Source organism: Cucurbita pepo, chromosome LG01 (assembly GCF_002806865.2).
Source record: "Cucurbita pepo subsp. pepo cultivar mu-cu-16 chromosome LG01, ASM280686v2, whole genome shotgun sequence".
Taxonomy (NCBI): Eukaryota; Viridiplantae; Streptophyta; class Magnoliopsida; order Cucurbitales; family Cucurbitaceae; genus Cucurbita; species Cucurbita pepo.
This window is the reverse complement of record NC_036638.1, coordinates 18,662,350-18,687,929: the sequence shown is the minus strand read 5'-3', so window position 1 is coordinate 18,687,929 and position 25,580 is coordinate 18,662,350. Positions and strand designations below refer to the sequence as shown.

The 25,580-nt window shown below is 35.5% G+C and overlaps 5 protein-coding genes across 6 annotated transcripts; 3 read left to right on the top strand and 2 right to left on the bottom strand.

The window, feature by feature from the left end:
• Positions 1-718: 718 nt before the first annotated feature.
• On the top strand, positions 719-3,526 carry LOC111788740 (MKI67 FHA domain-interacting nucleolar phosphoprotein). The gene is made up of 8 exons (XM_023669247.1): positions 719-930; positions 1,065-1,179; positions 1,275-1,330; positions 1,797-1,844; positions 1,937-2,034; positions 2,162-2,231; positions 2,314-2,424; positions 3,216-3,526. Exons 1-8 carry the CDS (start codon positions 841-843, stop codon positions 3,264-3,266), a joined length of 639 nt encoding a protein of 212 aa, XP_023525015.1. The 5' UTR covers positions 719-840; the 3' UTR covers positions 3,267-3,526.
• Positions 3,527-5,338: 1,812 nt separating this feature from the next.
• LOC111788662 (cytochrome P450 77A3-like) lies at positions 5,339-7,046 on the top strand. The gene has a single exon (XM_023669127.1). It carries the CDS (start codon positions 5,435-5,437, stop codon positions 6,968-6,970), a length of 1,536 nt encoding a protein of 511 aa, XP_023524895.1. The 5' UTR covers positions 5,339-5,434; the 3' UTR covers positions 6,971-7,046.
• Positions 7,047-8,262: 1,216 nt separating this feature from the next.
• On the bottom strand, positions 8,263-11,702 carry LOC111788586 (RING-H2 finger protein ATL74-like). The gene is made up of 3 exons (XM_023669009.1): positions 11,293-11,702; positions 10,524-10,621; positions 8,263-8,892 (listed from the first exon to the last, which is right to left on the bottom strand). Exons 1-3 carry the CDS (start codon positions 11,449-11,451, stop codon positions 8,487-8,489), a joined length of 663 nt encoding a protein of 220 aa, XP_023524777.1. The 5' UTR covers positions 11,452-11,702; the 3' UTR covers positions 8,263-8,486.
• A 2,568-nt stretch (positions 11,703-14,270) lies between these two features.
• Positions 14,271-19,212, bottom strand: LOC111788440. 2 transcript variants are annotated; one of them, XM_023668810.1, is made up of 6 exons: positions 19,026-19,212; positions 18,817-18,895; positions 17,311-17,431; positions 16,799-17,229; positions 15,856-16,201; positions 14,271-15,469 (listed from the first exon to the last, which is right to left on the bottom strand). In XM_023668810.1, the coding sequence occupies exons 2-6, from the start codon at positions 18,849-18,851 to the stop codon at positions 14,510-14,512; spliced, it is 1,893 nt and encodes a 630-aa protein (XP_023524578.1). In that variant the 5' UTR covers positions 18,852-18,895; positions 19,026-19,212; the 3' UTR covers positions 14,271-14,509. The 2 variants fall into 2 exon arrangements, with proteins under 2 accessions (XP_023524578.1, XP_023524651.1); XM_023668883.1 differs by lacking the exon at positions 19,026-19,212 and having other exon boundaries at positions 18,817-19,017.
• A 2,665-nt stretch (positions 19,213-21,877) lies between these two features.
• LOC111803082 (cyanidin-3-O-glucoside 2-O-glucuronosyltransferase-like) lies at positions 21,878-25,280 on the top strand (the record flags this gene model as incomplete). Its single annotated transcript, XM_023687391.1, has 4 exons — positions 21,878-22,316; positions 22,381-22,640; positions 23,704-24,243; positions 25,035-25,280. Coding segments are annotated over 4 exons (1,437 nt in total), but the record flags the coding sequence as incomplete, so codon positions are not given.
• Between the last annotated feature and the right edge of the window lie 300 nt (positions 25,281-25,580).

Below are 25,580 nucleotides of genomic sequence, written 5' to 3'. Positions count from 1 at the left end.
ATTACACAGGCATATTCATATTCAGATCCTCTTTCACCTTTCTTGTATACTACCATGTTACACGCAATCAACGATAATTCGACTCCTTGATTGTGCAACGACTTGGTGGTGGTTTTCTGTTAGTCACAATGATGAGTGTATGACTTGGTTGAGCTACTCTTTTGAGCTCGAGGTCGAGGTCGTTTCATCAAACTGTGTATTGGCCTATTTATAAAGGGTTTCTAAGGTGGTGTTTTATTAGTATGAATGTCTTTAGTACTTAGAAGGTATGCAATTGAAAAATCACCCCTGTTTCAACGGTTAGAGATAATCAAAGTTCAGGTTTTTCCTCTTCCTCATTCAATTCTCGACGGCTTTCCCATCTTAATATCAAGGAAGCCATCCATCCGTGAATGTTGCCTGGTATTGTTCACTTATTCTTGTAATCGTCACCTGTAATCTGCATCCCCTTGTGTGGGCGTGAAAAAATGAGATTTCTCAGAGCAACTCCCAAATTTTAGACTTAGGAATAGGAATCAACTTTCTCGAATGAGCATTCCGGACATGTATCAATTCGTAAAATCCACTAAATAAATCGTAATCGTCTAACTATTGAGTCAAAGGCTTCAAAAATACTTTATTTTTCAGAAGGGGCATTTTGGGCAAAGAAAAAATATGGAGGGGCTAATTTGTCAATTTCCCAAATTTTCGCCTGACCTAAACCCTAATGCCCGTTTATTGTTTCAATCGTAAAGCTCTGAGACATTGTTCACTTTCCGCTTACAATTTGCTGTGTCTGCACCGATAAGTTCGTGGCAATTTAGGGAATTCTAGGGTTTGATTCCCTTTTGCTTGAATTCAATGGGGGCTAAGGCGAAGAAAGCTATGAAGAAGAAACTCAATAAGGCTACTTCTCTGTTATCCAACAAGAAGGAATCTGCCGATTTCTTGGTATGTATGTTCGTCGTACTGTTCATCAACCCCTTCGATTCGGATTTGGTTATTACATCTCTTAATCTCTCTAGTGTTTCATGCACTTATTCCTCTCTCTTGCCTCTGATTTTCTTATTCTCTCTGTTTTTAAGCCATTGGAGGGTGGTCCTGGGCGTAAGTTACCGGCACAAAAGCCATTGGAAAGTACTGCTACTGTTCTTTACATTGCTCGCATACCGCATGGTTTCTTCGAGAAGGAGATGGAAGGTTTGGCAGCTCACATTTTACATTCAATGAATTAAGTATGAGTCTATTGTTATCTTGTCTGCTACGTACGTCTTAACCCCTATAGTTTTTTGCAGGGTTTTTCGGACAGTTTGGGAAAGTCAAAAGATTAAGAATTGCACGGAATAAAAAAGTAAGGCTCTTATCTGCAAAATGTTTTTCCAGAAAGAAAATATATGTTCATGGGAGAGTATTGCGTTACAATAATCACTAGATTCTGTGCTTTGTGGCGGTTTGGATTGAGTTAAACAATAGGATTTTTAGAGATGTGGAGTAGTCTTGATTGAGTTTGAGAGGTAGTTAGGTTTAATGTCTCTTTATAGACATTGATCACTAGGCCTTGTTGTAATTATAGTTTTGGTTTGATTTTGTTTGATTGGAATCCCTTTTTGTAGCTGTTTTGGGATATTTGTTGGGCTTAGTTTTTTTGTTTGCCCTTATACATTCTTTTATCTTTCTCAATGAAAGTTCGACTTATTTGAAAAAAAACACACCAGATTTTACTGTTAATCGTAACTTCTTGACTTAATTTAACGTTCTTTTAAAGTATCTTCATCTTTGTTTTAATCTATTATGATATATACTTTTTCTGTATGCAGACTGGGAAGTCGAGGCATTTTGGCTACATTGAGTTCGATTCTCCAGAGGTGCTATTATCTATTTAGGATGTTTGTGCAGATTGTTTTCTTAGTTTTAGTTTTTCATATTATCCTAAATTTGGATTTTGTGAGCACCACAGGTGGCAAAAATTGTAGCTGATTCTATGCATAACTATTTGTTGTACGAACACATTCTGAAAGTTCATCTAATTGCTCCCGAACATGTTCATCCCAAACTGTAAGTAATCGATTGCATTTCTGCTGCTAGAATTTTCTTCCACCCATGTGTTGACAGACATGATTGTTGAATATTTCAACCGATATTGTTTATTTTTCGCTCAAGTGTTATCATGACATATTTACAGATGGAAAGGTTTTAACTATCGCCACATTCCCTTAAACTGGTCTGAACTTGAACGTAAAAAGCAGAACAAGGTATCAACTATCAAGTTTGGAGAATTATCTTGTAGACCATAAACAAACATATTTTTTTTACATATTTTTGGATAATTTTCAGGAAAGGACATTGGGTGAGCACAGGAAGTTGGTGGAGAGGATCTTGAAGCGGAATCAGGCTAGACAGAAGAGGATAAGAGCTGCTGGGATTGATTACGAGTGCCCAGAAATTGTAAGCATTTTCTTTTTCCTGAAGATTATTAATATTGGTATCGATATTTAGCCCATTCCTCAGTTTTATTGGCTGATTGCTGCTTTGTGATTGAACAATTCCCATGCCATAAGAAACTTGGGGGCTTTTTCTGTGTTTTTCTTTTTTAAAAAAAAAAAGCTAGAACTTTCGTTGAGAAAAATGAATGAAAAAAGGGGGTTTTCAGTCCAAAAAGGAGCTAAACAAAACTAAACCTGAAAAAGAAAAGATGGCTCCACTCTAAAACAATATAGCTAAGAGGATGATTCAAACGAACTTAGGAGTACACACCCGATATAGACATCGAGTGAACCTAGCAAGTGTTAATGTCTCTCAGGAGCTCACATTGGTATTGTACAGCCTGTGTGAGCCACTTCACTTGTTCATGGTTTCCATACGGCGGTTGGCCACTATGAGCACCTCACTTTTCATGATTTCCATGTGAAAAATGGTCTTATATAGACAATTTAAGGATATGGTATTTAGTTAATCCTCTTTATCAATTCGTATATTTTCTATAGTTGAAGTGATGTTTAGTTTTATCAGAGTGCACTCCTAAACCTGTTTAGCTTCATGTGCTTGTATGCATGCCTTGTTAGAACTTAGCAACATATGATGCCTCCCTCCCCCTTCTCATTAGATCCCGGTTGGTCACACCAAAACATTTCTTCGTTTGAGATTCAATGTCGGTATTTTAACGCCGAAATACTGCAGGAAGGGGCTTCTTCCCTCCACCTCCATTTGTTTTTCTGCTGAATTTGAAATTTTTGCAGGTGGGTAGCGTCCAACCAACTCCCAAGAAGATCAAATTTGATGAAGATTAGAACGAGCGTCGAGTTCATTAAAGCTATAATATTGTCACAATAGAGAGGAAGGATGGAAGAATGATGATGAGAGCCAGCCATTGCATCTTCCCAGTTTCTTATATGCTCTGGGAGGTAACCTTCTTGAATCTCCAAATTTTGATCTTTGAAATTTTGTGTTGAACCCTTTTGTTTCTAAGAAACAGGAACTGAAATAGTATATTGTAGTTATTAATCTCCATTAGTAATAAATAGTTGCTCCAATGTTGTATGCCTATAAATGATCATCTTTAAAGTAGTTTAGCCATTAAGACTTGACTAATTCAAAGTACTTGCCATGCCATTATGAACCCAACGGTTTCATATGATAACCTTTTAGTGTTTGAAAATTATGTTTATATATAAAAATTGAAATAGAAATTTAAGAAAAATAAGTGGGCCATGATTGAGTTAAATGCAAAGTGGGTTCATAAAATTAGTCACGGTGTTTGAAGCAATAAAGTAAGTGGTGGTTTTCTTTCATTTTCTTCTTAATTGAACGGCAACCCTCTTCTTATAATTTGGTGACATAAACGTCAAATCCATGAAACAATTCTATTACATAATTAAGATTCTTCTAAGTTTAGGTATTTAGGGTTATTTTGATGTTCGGTAATTTCTTTCTCGATGTTTGGACTACGCTATGTTCATTTGGTTTGATCCTATGTTCGTTTGGTTTGATCCTTGGTTTTCTAGCGATACAACAACAGTATAGTACGATCTCCATTTAAATGCTAATAAAGAAAAAAGAAAGTAATGAAATGGGGTTTCCACAACTATAGAGTGTCGTTTGTAAATGAATGGAGTATTTAATTTTACACAACTTCCCCCTCCCTCCCCAACCAACCCTTAAATCAACACTTTCCGCCCATTCTACTCTTTCAATTTAATTATTCCACTTTCCTCATCCTAACCACTCTTTAAAATATTTTAAACTAAAGTATATATATATATATATATATATATATATTAGGAATCACGACTCTCCACCACAATAGTATGATATTGTCCACTCTAAGTATAAGCTCTCATGGCTTTGGTTTGGACTTCCCTAAAAGGTATTATACTAATGGAGATGTATTATTCTACTTATAAACTCATGATCATTGTCTAACTACTTATAAACTCATGATCATGGACTCGCTTCCAACAATTCTCAACAATATATATATCGAAAAACTTTAATAGATAAACAATGTGGGACCCACTTTTAACAATCCTCAACTATATATATATATCGACACACTTTAATAGATGAAATTAACGAGAGATTTAGGTTGAAAAGGGTGAACTTTAATTATGGGCATATAACAAAGTGCCCTCAATTCACACGTTGCATTCCTCCTTTATCCTTGCATTGCTTTTAAAATATTAAATGCGCAAAACAAGTCGACTAATTTTAAAAAAACAATTATTTCTATAAAAAAAAAACAAGTCAATAATATCTTTAAATTTCTATTAAAAAAAACAATTATTTTTTATAAACAAAATTATTAAAAATATTTGTGAAGTTGAAAAATAGTATTAAACATCTTTAATATTATTGATAAATTAAAAATTTTTAAAAAGTTATTATGGTTCAATATATAATATTCTTTTTCAATTTTAAGAATATTAACCATAAAAGAAATAAAACTTTTTAATATATTTTTTTTTTCAAAGTCCATATATATTTCTGAAATGTGATATTAATGGTAAGTATAATTTTTAAAATTAAAATAATATTAAAAAACATCTCAGAAGTTTTTTCAAAAAGTTTACAGATATTTTAATTTTTTTTTAAAGATTTGAAAGTTAAGGGTATTTTCTAAAATACTTTTGAAAAATTTAGATTTTTTTTTTTAAAAAGATTCTTTAGAAAATTTATAAGTATTTATAAAATAAAATATTATTGGTTTTTATATATATTTTTTATTTTCTTTTAGTTTAATAATAATTTTAATTTTTTAAAAAAAAAAAACTAAAAGTAATATCAAACTTTTAAAATAAAAATACAAATACTTATAAAAAAAAAAAAGGAAGACAATAATTAATAATAATAAAAATACCAAGAGTTGTGGGTTACCTTTATAAATTTCCCTCTAAAATTGCTTCTTCTATCCTTCGTCTTCTTCTCCCTCTGTCGTAAACTTCCTTCGCCAAACTCAACAATGGCGTCGTCCTCTTTCTCCGATCACTACCTCCAACTTTTCTTCTCACTTATGGCCTTCGCACTATCTGTACTCATCTTCTTTCTCATCCAAAAACGTATCTCCAAGAAACGGCTCAACCTCCCGCCGGGACCCCGCGGATGGCCGGTCGTTGGAAACCTCTTCCAGGTCGCCCGCACCGGCAAGCATTTCTTCGAATACATCGAAGACTTTCGCCTGATTTATGGCCCAATCTTCACTCTCCAGTTGGGCTCTCGCACCATGATCATCTTGTCCGGCGCCGACCTCATCCATGAAGCCCTAATCAAGCGCGGCCCTGCCTTCGCCAGCCGTCCTGCTGAGAATCCAACCCGAATCGTCTTCAGCTGCAACAAATTCTCTGTCAATGCCGCCGTCTACGGCTCCCTCTGGCGCTCCCTCCGCCGAAACATGGTCGAGAACATGCTCTCTTCCAGCAGCTTGAAGGAATTTCGCGACGTTAGAAAAAACGCCATTGATAATCTCGTTGAACGCATCCGAGCCGACGCCGCCGCCAACGGTGGTGCTGTTTGGGTGTTGAAGAATGCTAGATTCGCTGTGTTCTGTATTCTCTTGGCGATGTGCTTTGGATTAGAAATGGACGAGGAATCGGTTGAGAAAATGGATCAAGTTCTTAAAACCGTTTTGATCACCGTCGATCCGAGAATCGACGATTTTCTCCCGATTTTGAGGCCGTTCTTCTCCAAGCAGAGGAAACGCGCCATGGAAGTGAGAAAAGAGCAAATCGAATTTGTCGTACAGTTCATCAATCGAAGGAAAAAAGCACTTCAAAATCCAGGATCAGACATTAACGCAACTTCATTTTCATACCTCGATACGCTCTTCGATCTCAAGGTCGACGGCCGGGAATCGTCCCCAACAGACGCCGAATTAGTCACTCTCTGCTCCGAATTCCTCAACGGCGGCACAGACACAACGGCCGCCGCAATCGAATGGGGAATCGCAGAGCTAATCACAAACCCTAACATCCAGAACAAACTACACGAAGAAATCAAACAAACAGTAGGCGAAAGAAAAGTAGAGGAATCAGATGTGGAGAAATTGCCATACCTTCAAGCCGTAGTGAAGGAATTACTGAGAAAACACCCGCCGACGTACTTCACGCTGACGCATTCGGTGACCGAGGCGACAAAACTCGGCGGATACGACATTCCGGTGGAAGCGAACGTGGAGGTTTACTTGGCGGGAATCAGCAAGGATCCGGAAGTGTGGAAGAATCCGGAGAAGTTCGAGCCGGAGAGATTCACGTCCGGTGAAGACGATGCGGATATGACAGGAGTGAAAGGAGTGAAGATGATTCCGTTCGGAGTGGGGAGGAGGATTTGCCCTGGATTGGGAATGGCGACGATTCACGTTCATGTGATGCTAGCGAGATTGGTTCAGGAATTTGAATGGAGTTCGTATCCGCCGAAGAGTAAAATAGATTTCACGAACAAGTATGAGTTTACTGTGGTGTTGAAGAACTCTCTCAGAGCCATTGCCACAAACAGGGCTTAGGGCATCCAACAAGATGAAGAAGAAGAAGAAGAAGAAGAAGAAGAAGATATTTCGCAATTTTAAACCTTTAAATATTTAATTAGCATTATTAGTAAAAAAAAAAAAAAAAATCTCCCACTCCTTCCTATTTTAAAAAATAAGCTAAATTATTATTATTATTATTATTATTCTAACTTTTAAATATTTTTGAGACATAAATGGCTACTTTATTTTAAAAATATCCTTGAATTTCAAAGATGTTACGAAAATACACTTTAATTTAAAAACAATTCAATAATAACTGTGAAATTTTAAGAGTACATTAACATATTTTACCTTTATTAAAAAAAAATTAAAAAATTCTTACTATCAATATATGGACGAATTGATACTTCATAGACTATCTCCAAATGTTTGAAATTTTTATTAGTATTTTTGAAACGTGTTACTATTCATAAATATATTTTTAAATTTCTTAAAAAAAATTTACCGGTATTAATGAAATTTATAAAAATTCAAATGTATTTTTGAAACTTTTTTAAAAGTTAAGAGTATTTTTTAAACAAAATATTAACGATTTTCATCCAAATCAAGTAAAAGTATTTTTGAATTTTTTTTAAAAGTTTAAAAAAAATATATTTTTAAGATATTTTTTAAAGTTTAAAGGTATATGTTTTAAGATATTTTTTAAAGTTTAAGGGTATTATTGAAACTTTTGACACTTTAAAAGGTAATTTCGAGCTAAAATACAAAGTTTAAGAGTATTTCCACACCCAACCGATGTGAGATCTCACAATTCTCTCCCTTTTGAGATCAGCATGATCTCACAATTCTCTCCCTTTTGAGATCAGCATCTTCACTGACACTCGTTCCCTTCTCCAATCAATGTGGGACTCCCTAATCCACCTCCCCCCTTGGAGCCTAGTATCTTTGCTAGCACACCGCCTCGTGTCTACTCCCTTCAGGGCTTAGTCTCCTCGTTGACCCATTGTACGATGTCTAGCTCTGATACTATTTGTAACGGTCCAAGCCCACCGCTAGCAGATATTGTCCTCGTTAAGCTTTTCCTTTCAGGTTTCTCCTCAAAGATTTTAAAATGCATCTGCTAGAGAGATATTTCCACACCCTTATAAAGAATGTTCATTCTCCTTGCTAACCGATGTGGGGGATCTCACAATAACATATTCTCTGTTCTAGTCTTGGACGCTATGGTTTGGAGAAAGTGAAAATCCTATCTAAATAGTCTCTTCTATTATTAGAAGCCAATCACGGAATAGGTACGTGCAGTTAGCTATCTATGTGTAGACGATACGTAAAAAAGGGGGTTCATGGTGTACTTAATGTTGTGCAGAAGAAAAGTAACAAAACTGCTCAAACCAGCAACAGATTAGTTCACTACAAGCAAGACTTATGTACAGTGGTAAATAACAAGACAGACAACCTTTCTAAGCAGATAGATGGCTAAGGACATCTACTTTTGGGACACAGCTCTCTTACCAATCCAAACTCCTATCACAAACCAACCACAGAGAAATTCTCAAGCATTTGATGGACTTACTACATTTTTGTTTCTTGAGCCTTTACTATTCAGGTTACCTTCGGTAAACGAGGAAGCGTTCTCTATCGGATCCGCTGCTCCGTTAGCCTGATTCTCTTGGATTGGTTCCAACCCAGTGTTTTCATGGTCGCTTAATGGGAACCCATGGCAGGGATAAGCACAGACGTCTGAGTTGAGGTTGTAATGAGAGCGAATGGCTGAACTAAACAAGGGTTGTAATGTTCGTTTCTTGTCTGGGACCTCGCGTAACGATGTACGACAAACTGGGCACGTTGAGTGCCGATGCAGCCATATGTCTATGCAGGTCACATGGAAGGAGTGTCCACAGTAAGGGAGAATGCGCAATAAGTCTTCACTGTGATAATCTGCTAAGCAAACTGTGCATCTGCCATTTTAAACACAGAAACAAACCATTAAGCTCGGTTTTGAACCGTCTTATTCCTTCAACTTTTTCGTACCGATACAAGAATGGTACTAGAGAGGAAGCCATTACTAAAACACAGAAGGAGAAGAAACATCACCATGCTTATGTTTTCATGATACCTTTTACACTTAGCTAACGTCACCAATCGGTCGGTATTAGATTTTCAAAACGTAGCTCAATTGACCAAAGCATATAAACTATAAGATTACGTCCTATAGCCCTATTTCAGCTGTGGGCAGCCTATTCTCTTGCCTCATGTTTTCAACAGCACCATCAGAGGTCCTATTTTGGAAGTGTATGGTAGGAAAGGGGGGAGGGCTAATGAGGCTTGATCTGTGAGTAAGGGAGAGCCTATTCCCTAGCAGACGCATTTTAAAACCATGAGGTTGACGGTGATACATAACGGGTCAAAGCGGACAATATCTGCTTGCAGTGGGCTTGGGCTGTTACAGGACATCTGGTATGAGTGAGACCCATTTAATTAAGAGGTTCATTAGAGAGATACGAGTGGGATACAGTTCTGTAAACATGGTTAGCGAGAGGGGAGCAGGGCATCTTTTGGCAGGGGAAGAGAATAGGTGGTTATCGAGTTCGAGCTTCGCCTATATCTTTTCCTTAACCATACATGAACTAATAGAAGAGGTTCTCGAGCACGATGGGAAAGATATTTACAACAACTAGTAGATGTATTTAAGAGAGAGAGAGTGACACTACATTAACATAGTAGCGTTCGTTCCAAACCGTACGAGATTTAACTAGTAACTCCTTTTTCCTCATCTACTGCTAAGGGCCCAGGCTGATTAAAACTATGTTTGAAGCCAACTTACCAAAATATCTCATAAAAGAATCACCATTCTACTAACTTTTAAAGATATTTATTCAAGAGGCCATCAATCACTCTCACAAGCAATACCAACATGGCCCAACCTGTTTGTTCCTCCTTTTTGCTTTTCCACCTGAACAGTGTGACGGCTAAATATCTGGTTTGTGACACCTCAACCTACCACTCAATATTCACAAATGATTATGCTTGGGGAAAAACCATTCAACTACAAGATCAACTCATTTTAAGCTCATCATACTCCCTTGAGTAAAGCAGTTAGTCCTCATTCTCTGTAACAGCCCAAGACTACCGCTAGCAGATATTGTCTACTTTGGTCCGTTACATATCGCCGTCAACCTCACGGTTTTAAAACGCATCTTGTTAGGGAGAGGTTTCCACACCCTTATAAGGAATGTTTCGTTCTCCTCTCCAACCGATGTGGGATCTCACAATCCACCTCCCTTAGGCCCAGCGTCCTCGCTGGCACACCGTTCGGTGTCTGGCTCTAATACCATTTGTAAAAGCTCAAACCCACCACCAGCAGAGATTGTCTGCTTTAGGCCATTACAGATAAAACCACTATACTTTACATCAAAGAGACACCATAATAGAATCTTATCCAATCTTATCCAGAGGAAACAAATATCATCATATGTCACTGCCCATCTGGAGGCAATTTATGATTCGTGATATATATATCAGATAAAGAGATTTTCTAAAGAAATCATGAAACCAACGCTGTGAGACTGTGAAATGAAGGAGAACATACTGAGCATTCCTCATGGATGAGAAGTATTCATCACTATACTTCTTAGTTGGAAAGTTAGCTACAACGAAAGGCTCTACACCGTGTTGTCCCCGTTCGAGCTGCAACGAGGAAATTCATTGTGTAAATAAAGAGACGTCCACAAATGAATCAGCGTAAAGCAAGGGAAAAAGAACTAAAAAGAACTGCCTATAAGAACAAACAAGAATTGAGTATTCAGAGACCCTTTTTGTTCCTGTCTAACCTCTCCCAATTCATCAGTAGTTGACTAAAAGTGACAATGCAAAAAGGCTACTAAAAATGCATTAGCAGACCTACAAAAGAGAGACAACCAAGCTAACATGATATCACGATATATGGGTCAATAATAGGTCCGATGGTTCTTCGACTTTTTGTTTTGATTGCTTTCAAATTCAAATGGCTTTAGATCGAAGTGTAGGCCGAGTCATTTGAGATCAAACTTTAACCACGTGACTTGGTAAGCTATTGTCTCACCAACTAGCTAATCATAGAACAGAATTATATGTAACAATCTCTAAAAACGCGTGAGTTTCGCCTTTTTTAGTAGTCTCTTACAGCATATCAGAACGGAGTAAAACAACCGTATGAAATGAATGGTGAAACTACATTCAATTTGCAGAAATGCAAGAACTATAGTGCAGAGAGACAATCAAATCCAGTTTCTAATGATAAATATGGCTCATGAATCAGCAGCACATGAAATGTATCAACAAATCTGGAAGCAAATTAAACATGAGAAAAACGAACTCACCCCACTGAGATCGGATCTAGAAGCGACAAGGAAGGAGCGCCTTGAAGCATTGAGATGAATCCGAGCACAAACAAGCCTCGCGCAGACGAACACGATGAACAAAGTACTCACAGTGAATCCAATCACAGTCATCACCAAATTTACACCAGAAGACATCATTCTCCAAATAACCTCTTCTCCTCAAATCAAATCTCCTTTTCTACACTAATCGAAACCTCAAATTTCTCTTCTATTGCGAACTAAAATCGCGCGAACTTCAGCAAATTCAACCACGAAAGGAGTGATTCCAATCGCATTCACGCCAAAACTAGTACGAAAACCGATTCCCATGATGAATCATTTCAAGAACACGCTCGAACACAAATCAGGAACGCAAAAAAAAAAAAAAAAAAAAAAAAAAAAAAAAAAAAAAAAAANATGGCGACTACAAGCGAAAATCCGAGAGAAAACGATTGAAAGTACGGTGAAGAAATCGGGAATTTGCAAGAACTGAAAAGGAGAGAAGCCATTTGGAGAAATTTGAGTGCGGATTGAGAGAGAAACCCGAAGAACCCACCACCATGAGTTTTAAAATGGACTTACTGAGACAGTGGAATTGCAATAGAAGTAGTGATGGGAAATGGAATCTTCTTATGATATTTAAAGAAAGAAGAATCAAATCTGTTCAGACTTTCATAGAAAATTTGAGCAACAGAAATGGGTGGGAAACAAATTTCAATCACTTGCCTTCATTTTATTATATGCCAAGTTGTTGCCTCCCTGAATCTAAAGAACTGCTAATCATGCTTTCAAAATGATTAAACCTTGCAATTTGATCCAAATAAACTAATGAATTCATAATTTATTGTGTTCATCTCTTAGAACATGCTCAAGTGTTAACTCTAAGTCAAACACTTGCTTTTTAAGACAAGATCATCGCTAAATTCATCCCAACTTTATCCACACCAAATAAGTTTATATCGTCTAGTTATCCTTCAGGTGAAATTTTAAATAATTTTAAATAATATACAAACTATGAAACTTAAATTTTTTTTAATACTGTGAAAGGTCAGAAGACCAAGAGCTATATATTATCGAACATCAAGAAATAACTTTTTTTGTTTCTCTCAGTTACTCGGGAGAAAAAAAAATATTTTTTAGTCCTTAATCTCAATTAATTAATATTTTTGACGATAAAAAACCTACCCTGTATTGAACAACGATTTCAACGTTTTTTTTTTCAATCACTCAAATCAGAGCTAAAACGAACGAGCTACAGTCGAAACAAGATACCTCAAAGATCGATACCTAGAAAAATAATAATAATAATAATAACAACGAGTTTAATTTAACCTTTTCTAAGTATAGATTTGAATTATAGGGAAAATACTTTTGTATTTATGTCACTCCAAAAATAGCAAATTGTGTTTGTTTAAAATTTTACTTTAAAAGAATGGTCTAATCATAAAAAAAAAATATTTTTATTGTACCTATATACAAAAAGTGAAACTACTTTGCTATATATATATATATATCTTTTAATTAATTAATTAATTAATTTATTTATTTATTGATAAATTAATTAAAATACTACCATCTTATTATCAATATATATAGATAAAAAAGGTTTATAATTATTTTTTAAATATATTTTTAAACGTTAATTTTGAAGTTAAATATAGTACTAACCGATATTTTTGAATTTTTTTAAAAAAATTTAAATTTTTTTTAGTTCTTAAATAAAAATTTTAAGAATATTAATAAAAAAAAAATAATTTAAGGGTAATTTTGATTTTTTTTTAAATTAAAGACAAAGTATTATAAAATACTATATATATATATATATATATATATTTTATTTATTTATTTATTGTGGGTGGAAAAGCAACTTTTTATTTGGGTCTAATCATGTTTACGAATGAGTGCTTTCCCAAGTTGACAATGTCAATATATAAATAAATAAATAAATAAATAAAAAGATAATGATAGATTTTCCTTTTTTAGAAAAATACAATTGTGAATCAAAAATTGATTTATTTATTTTAAAATAAATATTTCTATTTAATAAAAGTGAAAATAAAGACATATTTATCTGTAATAAAAAAAAACAAAATTAGAAATAAAATATCTTTGCAAAGGTTAAAAAGAATTAAAAAATAAATATTTAAAAAAATGTAAGACCGTCTTATTGATATAATACGACATCGTTTGTCAAAATATCTTTACAAATTAGTGCTTTGTTTTATATTTTTAAAAACAAAGCATAAAAGTTCCTTTCAATCATGCCCCTTCGGGTATTCCCCTTTACATTATGAATTTGAGAGCGAACCATATAACTCGAGGTCTTAAAAATGTTTTCACTGTGGTAAAAGGTGTACTTTTTGTCTCATGTTAGCACGACATTTTAATTAATGAGGGTAGTTAGTCAAACATTGACGGGTTTGTATTTTAGCTAACGTCCCCATAAACACTATTCTTTCTACTTCTATCTTTTCTTAATTTCAATTAGACAATGATATGGTCGGTTTGTAACTAGAAAACATAAGATTGCTCATAAATTTCACACAAATATAAGAAGAAAAAAAAAAGTGAATATAAGTTCAGTTTGAGAATCAACCCGAACATAGTTTTAACTAGTCAAAACGTATCCACTGAATCGAGAGGTTAGAGGTTCAAGTCCTACCTTGTTGAACTAAGAAAAAGTTAAGTTCAGGAAGTCAAAGTACACATACCAAACCGATCGGACACAGAGCATACGAGAAAACCTAGTGGTAAGGAGCCCTAGAACAGGTTTAAACCTACCTAACCAAATATTTGATAACTTAAAACTCGGGTCGACTAATTTTGCTATGGAGCTACCCTTGAACGGGCAAAGTTTTCCTAACGACTGACAACATAGAACATGAACATTTAAACCGTTCTTGTTATGCAAGTCCGACTCGATACCCTAGCTATCAAAAGAAAAAACAAACACAAGCAATCTCCAGCAGAATCTCAGGGAACACATGAACATCTGATGACATAGAATTTGATGTAAACATATAATCCTCAGTACAAATGAGTATAGGATTCAAATCATCAAATAGTTTATTTGTATATGGAAAGTTGAGAGTAAAATAAGCAGAACAACTTCAACTTACAGTATGATACAAGGCCAATTTCCTTCTAGCCTTCTAGCCTTCTAGCCATCCTCCTGGAACCTGAAATGTTTCACGTTAATACTCATAACTACAAGTAACTATCTATACATATTTGGCCTAAACTGATCATCATAGAATGAATATTGGTTCGGCGGAGGCATTTCTGCGGTCCGACCCGGAAAAGTTCTTAAAAAACCATCGTTATGATGAACGCTTGAGGAAACTGGACGTGATGGATCAAAATGAGGCTTCTGGCCTGGATTTTTCCATCTATTCTCAGGAAAATGGTTGGTTAGAAACCCATCTCGTGCGAAACCCGAACTAGTGTGGTAGTTGCTGTTGCGTAAACGAGGGTCTCTTAGAAAACTCGATCTATCCTCCATTTCATGACCGGGGAAAATTTGAACACTATCACCAGGATAACGAGTAGTTGTCAATCTTAACGGAGAATTCGAACCTGGGAAATTCGTTTGACTCGAAGCTTCGGCAGCAAAGTCAGTTGGAAGCCTGAAGAGCCCTGCACATCCAACAGGGATGTCTAACCTATCCCCAGCTTTTGGATCAGAATGGGATGCAAAGGGTACTTGGTTGATTTTCTTTGTTAGTGATAGCTTCGCTTGTTTAAGCGCATCGAGGACACTATTTAACGCAGGTGGTTCGTGTGGCACCAATGCATATAGATCATTGTTACGGTACGGAGTTTCTTGGCTATGGATACCAGCATCACCATGAGATACTAATGGCCTGGCCGGGATCCCACGACCGAGTTCAGAGGTACGTGAAGGTTCTTCTTGGCATTGATTCACATTAGCCATAGGAAAGGTAAATTCTTCGAGTGACCGTGAAGTAGAAACACTATTCGTGTTCTGATCCTGCATGTCTTCCACATCAGCACACGGAGATGGGCCAAGCGTATTGGGCGGAGCTCGAGACGAACCTCTAGAGACACAATCTACTGCAACCTGCATTTTTGGCTCATCAGATAGATTTGGAGCTTGAGCCCTGATCTCGTCCCTTTCCTCGGTGATATCTGAATGGTTTCCAGGGTCACAAGAATCCTACATAAGCAATGAATTAAAAGAGAAGAATTAGTTCATACAACAATGTAATTTGCTCAAAACCAGAGGCAATGTTCTAACGACAACGACAACGACAACGACAAAGACATTTTAGATGGACATGCGATCATCGTAAAGCGGGTAATATACGTACTCTTCTCATGAGGATTAAAATTTATCTTCAGTTTTTTTAACACGGAACAACTTCTCATGGATATCTCGAAAAGGAATAAAAGTTTAGGAATACGAACGTCGAGAACTAATAACTACTTCAGATCTTCCAAAGAAAACCGAGAACGGATCACGGACACAAGGGATTCAAATGCAACAAAATCAGAAAGCTTCTCAATACCAAAAACAAATAATCAGTTTCTGATGGAACATACCGGAGTACTGTTGTTATTTTCTCTGAACTTCTCTTCCCATTCTCTTTGAGCCTTTTCCATTGCTTCATATTGATCAATGAGTTGTGCTTGACATTTCAATGCCTTCTCCATATCGTTTACGTTTTCATACCCATCTAAATCGTGATCTCGATCTTTAGTTCCTACGTTACCATGAACTTCAGAAGAACCTGAGCGTGTTTTTTCGTGAAGTTCATAGCCATCTCTCAATATCTTGTGCCCGTTTACAGAGAAATTCCGAGAGTCTTCTGAACAAGTAGATGGTGCGATCTCTGGAGAACAATCCACGGACGCCTCCGATTTGAGCTCTTGCTCCCCAGCTAGTGGTCTGGTATGCAAAAATACGAATCAATATCAAGTACAATGTTCAGGAAGTGTTCAAAACTCTACATTTATTTGGCACTATATCTAAGGATTGAATTACACTTTTAAGGATCTATGGCATAGTAGAAGAAGCCAACTATCATCTATCGCACCTATGAGATAAGCCAAACAGGTCTACTAGGGAGAGGTTTCCACACTCTTATAAAGAATGTTTCGTTCACCTCTCTAACTGATGTGGGATCTCACAATCCACCCCCTTCGGGGCCCAGCGTCCTCGCTGGCACTCGCTTGGTGTTTGGCTCTGATACCGTTCGTAACAGCTCAAGCCCACTGCTAACAGATATTGTCCTCTTTGGATTTTTCCTTCCGGGCTTCGCCTCAAGGTTTTAAAACACGTCCACTAAGGTGAGGTTTCCACACTCTTATAAAGAATGCTTCGTTTTCCTCTCCAACCGATGTGAGATCTCACATACACATTCTACAACATGCCAGTAGAAGAATGCCAATAAGTTTCCAAGAACAATGGTCAATAGTCTTACAGGTGATCCAACTCAGAAGAAATTCCACAAATAGAGGACAGAAATAAACAGCTTAAGCATACCTCGCATCTCTACGTTTTATCTGGCGACACGATCTTCCAAGTTGGTGTTTTGGTGACGAAGAACCAATAGAAGCGAAACTGCTTCGACTTCTTACAGAAATTTTTTTGTACTTCTCACGAGTACGTGGTGAATCCTTGCGTCCTTTCCAAGACAGGCTTCCACCTAGCACTGGAGAAGTATCAATATCAGAACCTGCATATTCTTCACGTTCATTTCTCCTTCGTATTGAACTCGAGTTCACGTCTTCTCTTGCGGGGTCATTCCCAGCTTTCGATTCACATGGTGTTTCATGGTCCGAATTCGAATCAAATGTCTCAGAAATATCGCTAACCCCATTATCTTCTAAAATGGAAAGCACATCTGCTGTGGCCTTTTCAGCCATTTTTCTTTGAAGAGTAATGATCTTTAGCTGCTCCTCCAGTTCTGCAACCTACAGTAAACAAATCATATTTCCAGATCAAACACATAAGACAGAAACCAAAGAAACCGACGAAAAAAACGAACACTGAACTCTTTTTGCTAGTTCATCAGCTCTTTGTCTTGCACTTTTTGAAACAGATCGTTCCGATAGAAGTCGAGCACGAAGAAACTCGATAGTCATTGCAGTTGTGTCCTCCACACCAGGGACAGTCCTGATGACCAATGATCATTAAAACAAACGCAAACCAAGGAGAGAAGCACTTCAGCATTTAACCATAACCAAACATACTGCCAGAATACGATTACAGTTCATTTCATGATAACCATAAATTGTATGATGTTTTTATAAACATTAATTTAAAGAAATTGCATCTGATCTAAATCTAAGACAGAAACCTTAAGTTTCCATTTCTCTTGTGTATATGTCCCATCAAGTAAATGTCTCTCGATCTTTAGCTTTGAGACGAAGCCGTTTACATCCTTACGGAGCTATGTCTCGATCGTGTTATTAACGAAATGGGATGGTACAAGAGAAAATAACAAAAGGATCATATGAAAAATGGGTGAGAAAAATATGAGGCCAAATATAAACAAAAGGAAACCATTAAATTTTTCATATGACCAGCGGTCTAAGCCTGCCATTGTTGATACTGAGCAAGTAATCGTTCGATAACAGCCCAAGTCTACCGCTAGCACATATTGTCCTCTTTGAACTTTCCCTTCCGGACTTCCCTTCATCTTTGGGTTTTCCCTTCCGCGCTTCCCCTCAAGGTTTTAAAACGTGCCTGCTAGAGAGAAGTTTCCACACCCTTATAAAGAATGTTTCGTTCTCCTCTCCAATGTGGAATCTCACAATCCACCCCTCTTCAAGACCCAACGTCCTCGCTGGCACTCGTTCCTCCAATACCATTTGTAACAGCCCAAGAAGTTTTCACACCCTTATAAAGAATGTTTCATTACCCTCTCCAATGGAGAATCTCACAATCCACCCCTCTTCAAGACCCAGCGTCATCGCTGACACTCGTCCCTCTAATACCATTTGTAACAGCCCAAGAAGTTTCAACACCCTTGTAAAGAATGCTTCGTTCCCCTCTCCAACCGATGTAGAATCTCACAATCCACCCTTCTTCAAGGCCCAGCGTCCTTGTTGGCACTCATTCCTCTAATACCATTTGTAACAACCCAAGTCCACCGCTACCATATATTGTCCTCTTTAGGCTTTCCTTCCGGGCTTTCCCTCAAGGATTTAAAATGGGTCTACTAGGGAGAGGTTTCCACACTCGTATAAAGAATGCTTCGTTCCCCTCTCCAACCGACGTGGGATCTCACAATTACTCTAACTCTTAGAGGATGGAAAACAACTTATTCATACTCCAGAATCATATGAACATCTTGTAAATCCAATCTTAAGTACTTAGTTCGAGATCAAACCGCCTATCACTGGCTACACAAGCTCAAATTATAACGAAAAACTTAGAACAAGACACAGACAAGCACAAAAACAAAACCCACGAACTAAAAAATCACTTCAAACACTGAAAATCAGAGCCAAAAACAGGTTAACTACGAGAATTAAAGATATCCAGATGAGCCTCACCTCGGATCTTGCTGATCCTGATCGGGATTCTCCATTATCTAATTGATAAAAACAAATTCCGCGTCGAACTTTCCAGTTTCTACACAGATGGAAGCGAAGAACAAAACGAATTGCTATGAACTCAGCATCAAAAACAGAACAATTGAGCAGAACAGAAATGAAAGACTCAGAGAAAATTGGAAGAAGAGATTTAAGAAACCCATGCTGACCTCAAAAGGAAGCTTCCATGAACCCTAACATAGACTTTTACTTTCACTGTGAGAGTAGGAGGTGAGAATGGTAGACAAATTCCATTACCACGACCGTTCGATTGAGCATCGATGGGACCTAAAAATCAACAGCATTCCTGAATGTTTGGGTCCGATTTGTTCGAAACACTGTCCTCTGCAATTGAAGCACATTAAAGGTGCTGATGAACATTTTCTACAAATTTTATTTACATTTAGTGATTATATTTAAATAATATATATTAAATTTAAGAAAATAGCCGAACTTATAAACTCATGATCATTCCCTAAATTAGTCGATGTGGGACTTCCATCATCCAACACCTCCCCTCGAACAAAGTGCGCTCCCCTTAATCGAGGTTCGACTCTTTTGGAGTCTTAGTCATTTTTACTGCCTTCGAGGAGACTTGATTCCTTTTCTTTTGGAGTTCTTTGTTCGATATTTGAGGCCAATCTATTGGCACGACTAAGTTTAGGGCATGGCTCTGATACCATGTTAGACGAACACGACTCTCCACAATGGTATGATATTGTTCATTCTGAGCATAAGCTCTCATGTCTTTGCTTTGGGTTTCTCCAAAAGACCTCGTACCAATGGAGTTAGTATTCCTCGCTTATAAACCCATAATCATTCCCTAAATTAGCCGATGTGACTTCTATCATCCAACACTATAACAGTTCATAGATTATCTCCATTTTTTTTTTTTTTTTTTTTANTATTTAAAGAATCATATTTATGGACATTAACGACAAAAATCTTATAAATTTCAAATGTTAAATATTCATAAGTTACAGTGTATCAGTTACAAACCTCAAATGTTTTTAATTTCCGTGATAATTTTCAAGTTGACCCGATGAAAAAAATATCAACTTGTGAACTCGACGTTCCAAAAATTTGACCCAATTCCAACCCAATTTTTATGGTTTGGACGGGGTAGTTCAATTTAGTTGGATTTTCGAGTCATATGAATGTATTGGTTATTTATTCGTTCTATTTTATTTTAATAAATCAAATAAAAAATTAATTATCGTACTTTTAAAATAATAATATTATTATAGTGAGAAAATGCAAATGAATTTTAAAACTTCAAAATCGAACTTAAGAAAGCAATCAACGTTAGAGTGACTTTTACGCAATTAAAATAATATATATAATTATAAAAGAAAAATGTTCCAATTATGACCAAAAAAAAATCCAATTATGACCACAAAAAAGAAATCAAAAAATTATTTAATTATTATTTTAATTTAAATACTTTGTCTCTTTTGCTGTACATGCACGAAGTTATTAATAAAATCTTTCATTTCGGCGAGTGTGTGCGTTGTTAAGCAATCCTAACCGTTCATCTTCCATCTAACACATCTTTAACTGTAAGTCTGTTTTAGATCATTAAATCCAATAAAATAATGAAGAATATATATGTGAATATTTGCTGAATCATCACACCTAAATGGTGGTGAAAATTCTCTTATTTATAATCATTTACCGAATACATAAATACAGTAAATTATAAATAATATAGAAATAACAATAAAAGAAAAGAATAATAAATGAATACAATATATTTGTTTTAATAAGAGGGTAAATATACCCAACAGTAAGGTAAATATTTGCTTGTACAGTCGATTATCGTTAAGAACATCAAAATAAGTATTTTAAAAATGGTTTAGAATTAAAAATTATATTTTAAGAGTTGAGTAATTAAAATAAATAAATAAAAATTAAAGACAAAATCACATTTTTAAAGGGAAATTACTATAAAAAAACGACCATAAAGGACAAAATAACAATACAAAGAGAATTTTTAATTGTTTTCTCCTTCCTTTGTTGATAGAGTCAACCGATTAAATTCAACAACACCGACTTCTGAAGTTTGATCCGAGTTACAAATGTACACGTGGAAATACCTAGCTGGCACTGTGGTCGTATCGTATTTCGACACGTGTCAATGCATGCAATATATTAAAAAAAAAATTGCAATATTTCTTACCCATTTTATGAGTGTTCAAAAATGGTTAAAAGTGTAAGTATTTTAGAATATTAGAGAAAGATTACGTTGATAATAACTAAAAACGACGTGACATTGACTCGAACGTTTATTTTAATTAAGTTTGAAAAAACTACATTCAGCCTGTTGACTTTTCGTTACAAGTCAAAGTCGAACAATTTTATAATATGGTTTCATTTTATAGTTAAATTATAAATTTAGTTCGTAAACTAAAAAAAGTTTTAAATTTTTTGTTTTTTTTATTTAAAATAATAGTAGCAAAAAGAAAAATGTTCTCCGATATTTTCAGACATGTCGAGGTCTGAATATTTTTGTACAGTTAAAATGGGATTCATTTCACAAAAGACGAGATCTGTAAATGAAAATTAATTGAAATTTAATCTTTATAAGACCGTCAATATTCTATCGAGAGTGTTTTTAGAATATATCAAATTACTGGCACACTGCCTCGTGTCTACCCTCCTTCAGGAAGAGCGAGAAGACTGGAACGGCCCAGATTTACCGCTAGCAAATATTGTCTTTTTTGGGCTTTCCCTTTCGGGCTTCCTCTCAAGGCTTTAAAACGGTCTGGTAGGAGAAGGTTTCCACTTCCTTATAAATAACGTCTTGTTCTCCTCTCCAACAAATGTGGGACATCACATTGAAACAAATTAATAGTTTTACTATTCTCGAAACACTACATTATGGTCGGAACAAACTATAGTTTCGCGGTTCTCGAAACCCGACATTATGATGTCATCATTATCACCTTTGTCCTTAACCCAATCCCTTTTGCTTTAAATCTCATAACCCAAACCAAAAATAAAAAATAAAAAAATAAAATAACTTGAAATTATGGAAGGCAATAGACATGGCAAAACGAGCGTTTTGATGCTCCCATGGCTGGCTCACGGCCATGTCTCGCCGTTCTTCGAGCTAGCCAAATCCCTCCGCCGTAGAAACTTCCACATATACTTCTGTTCCACCACCACAATTCTCAACTCAATCCAACCAAACCTCACTCGAGATCTCTCCTCCGATATCGAGCTCGTCGAGCTAAAGTTACCAACCTCATCCGACCTCCCGCCCCACCGCCACACTACCGCCGGCCTCCCACCCCATCTCATGTTCTCGCTTAAACGAGCTTTCGACTCGGCCGCCACCACCTTCAGCATCATCCTCCGTAACTTGAACCCGGACTTGGTCATCTATGATTTCTTGCAACCATGGGCACCTACTGTGGCTCAATCATCTTATATTCCCGCCGTCATGTTCCAACCAACGGGTAAAATTTAGTCTTTAAATTTATTACCGTGACGTATTAGATACAAATTTGAAAGTTTTTACAGGAGCGCTTATGGCGGCTATGGTGAAGTACGAGTTGGAGTATCCGGGCTCGGATTTGAGCTCGATATTTCCGGAGATTCGGCTCACCGAGTACGAGATTAAACAGGTGAAGAACTTGTTTAGATCATCAGTGAATGATGCGAGGGATGAAGAAAGGATCAAGGGATGTAATGAGAGATCGTGTGGAATGATTTTGGTGAAATCATTCAGAGAAATTGAAGGCAAATATATTGATTTTCTCTCTATTTTGCTGCGGAAGAAGGTTTGTAATTTGCATTAAATTTCACTGAATATTCTTATTTAAAAATTGTATTTTTTTTATATATTTTATATATATTTTTTTAAGAAAATATTTGAATTTTTGGATAAATTTTAAGAAAAAAAATATATTTTTTATTTTTTTAAAATTTGGCTTAATTTTTAAAAATTGGTAAGTAAATTTAATTTTACATAATAAAAAAATTTAAAAATTAAAGCTCTATCGAATAATCATTTAATTTTTAAAAATTAAGTTTATAAATAAGTTTTTGTATTTTATTATCTACTTTTATATATATCAAAATTTAAAAAATAAAATAAATAAAAATAAAAAATTAATTAATGATTTAGCTTTCAAATCAATTATATTAATTTTTTTTTATAATTTTTTTAAAATTTTTATTTAGATTTTACTTTATATTACTATTTTTATAATTTCACTTAATATTCTTATTTAAAAATTGTATTTTTTTTATATATGTTTTATTTTTTAAAGAAAATATTTGAATTTTTTGATAAATTTTAAGAACAAATATATATTTTTTTAAATTTTTTAAAATTTGACTTAATTTTTAAAAAAATAGAGAAGTAAATTTAATTTTATATAATAAAAAAATTTAAAAATTTAAAAATTAAAGCTCTATCGAATAATCATTTAATTTTTAAAAATTAAGTTTATAAATAAGTTTTTGTATTTTATTATCTACTTATATAGATATATATATATATATCAAAATTTAAAAAATAAAATAAAAAGATAAGTATCAATTATAAAAATAAAAAATTAATTAATGATTTAGCTTTCAAATCAATTATATTAAATTTGTTTTTTTTAATTTTTTTAAAAACTTTTTAAAATTTTTTATTTAGATTATATTTTATATTACTATTTTTATATACATCAAATTATTTAATGAAAATGGTAATGAAAATAATAATGAAGTTTATTTGTCAATTAAATAATAAAAAATTAAAAAGTTAATTAAAAATCAAGAGATTAAATGAAAATAGTAATAAATTCACATGAAATTAATTTGTTTTTTTGTTTTTTAATTACGGGTAATTAGGTGGTTCCAGTGGGTCCATTAGTTCAAGAACCAGGAAACGACGTCGTATCAGGAAGTAGATTCGAAAAATGGCTAAACAAAAAACAGGACTCATCTTGCTTACTCGTGTCATTCGGTAGCGAGTTTTACTTATCCAAAGAAGACATGGAAGAAATCGCTTATGGGCTCGAGCTTAGCCACGTGGACTTCATATGGGTCGTTAGGTTTCCGGTAGCCGGTGGAGGAGAGAGAAAGAAGAACGTTGAAGAAGAACTCCCTAAAGGGTTTCTAGAGAGAGTTAGAGAGAGAGGAATGGTTGTGGAAGGGTGGGTCCCACAAGCTCAGATTTTGAAACACCGTACCACCGGCGGCTTCCTCAGCCATTGTGGGTGGAGCTCCGTCATGGAGAGCATCAAGTTTGGTGTTCCGATCATCGCCGCCCCAATGCAGCTCGACCAACCGTTGAACGCTAGGTTGGTCGAGTGGCTCGATGTCGGTGTTGTCGTCGAGAGAGACAATGGTCGCCTCCGCCGACAAGAAGTAGCTAGAGTTGTCAAAGAGGTTAGTTGTTATTTATCTTTTTAACCTTGTGTCTGATAGATCAAAAATATTATTCAGCTATCTTCGTATGTTTTATCGTTAACGTATGACCTACGAAGTTAGAAGCTCGAGAATCGATTAACCCCTTTTAAGGTTCAAGCCCGAGATACAAACATTCCAGTCAATTTAGCATTTCATCTGGAAATTTAACATAAATTTAATATCATGTTCATATTCATAACACCGTCACCGCTAGCAGATATTATCTTTTTTAAGCTTTTCCTTTCGAATTTTCACTCCAAGTTTTTAAAACGGTATGCTAGAGAGAGGTTTCTACATACTTATAAAAAATGTTTCGTTTTCCTCCTCAACCGATCTGAGATCTTACAATCCACTCCTTTCAGGGTCCAAGTTTCCACATCCTTACAAAGAATGTTTCGTTTTCTCTCCAATTGATTTGGGATCTCACAATACACTTCCATTCAAGACTCATTGTCCTCGGTTGTAATGTTCCACATTGGTTGGGGAGGAGAACAAAACACCCTTTAAAAGGGTGTGGAAACCTTTCCCTAACAGACGCAGTTTAAAGCGTTGAGGGGAAGCCCGAAAAGGAAAGCCAAAAGAGGACAATATCTACTAGTGGTGAATCTGTGTCGTTACATTGACTTTTTTCCCATCGAGTGAGATCTCACAATCCACCCTCTTTCGAGGCTCAGTGTCCTCGTTGGAATTCATTTCTCTCTCTAATTAATGTGGGATCTCATATTCTCGAACACAGTGATTACCGATACTAATTTTGGTATCTTAATAAGGTAATGGTAGAGAAGATGGGAGAGAGAGTAAGGAAGAAGGTAAAGGAGTTTGCAGAGATGTTGAAGAAGAAAGGTGAAGAAGAGATGGACATGGTGGTGGAAGAGCTGGTGAAGCTTTGCAAGAGGAACAAGGAAGATCATTTACAGAGCCATTGGTGTAGCCCCGCCATTGATAGCCATTTTTGTGAACCTCGATGATGATGATGCTACCGCAACCGACACGAGACCTTTTTGTAAATACGACAATTAGCAAGGACTAGCTTAATAAATTTATAAGTTCTTTTGCAACCGACACGGGACCTTTTTGCAAATACGACAATTAGCAAGGACTAGCTTAATAAAAGTAGAAGTTTTTAAAATTAAATTATAAAATAATTTAAATAAATTAATTAACTTATTAGACATAAAATTTTAATTTATTATTATGTATTTATTGAATTAAAATATAATTTATTTATAAAATGAAGTTATGATTTAATAAAATAAGTATTTGTGTAACGACCTAGATATTGTCTTATTTGGGCTTTTCTTTTTGGACTTCCCCTC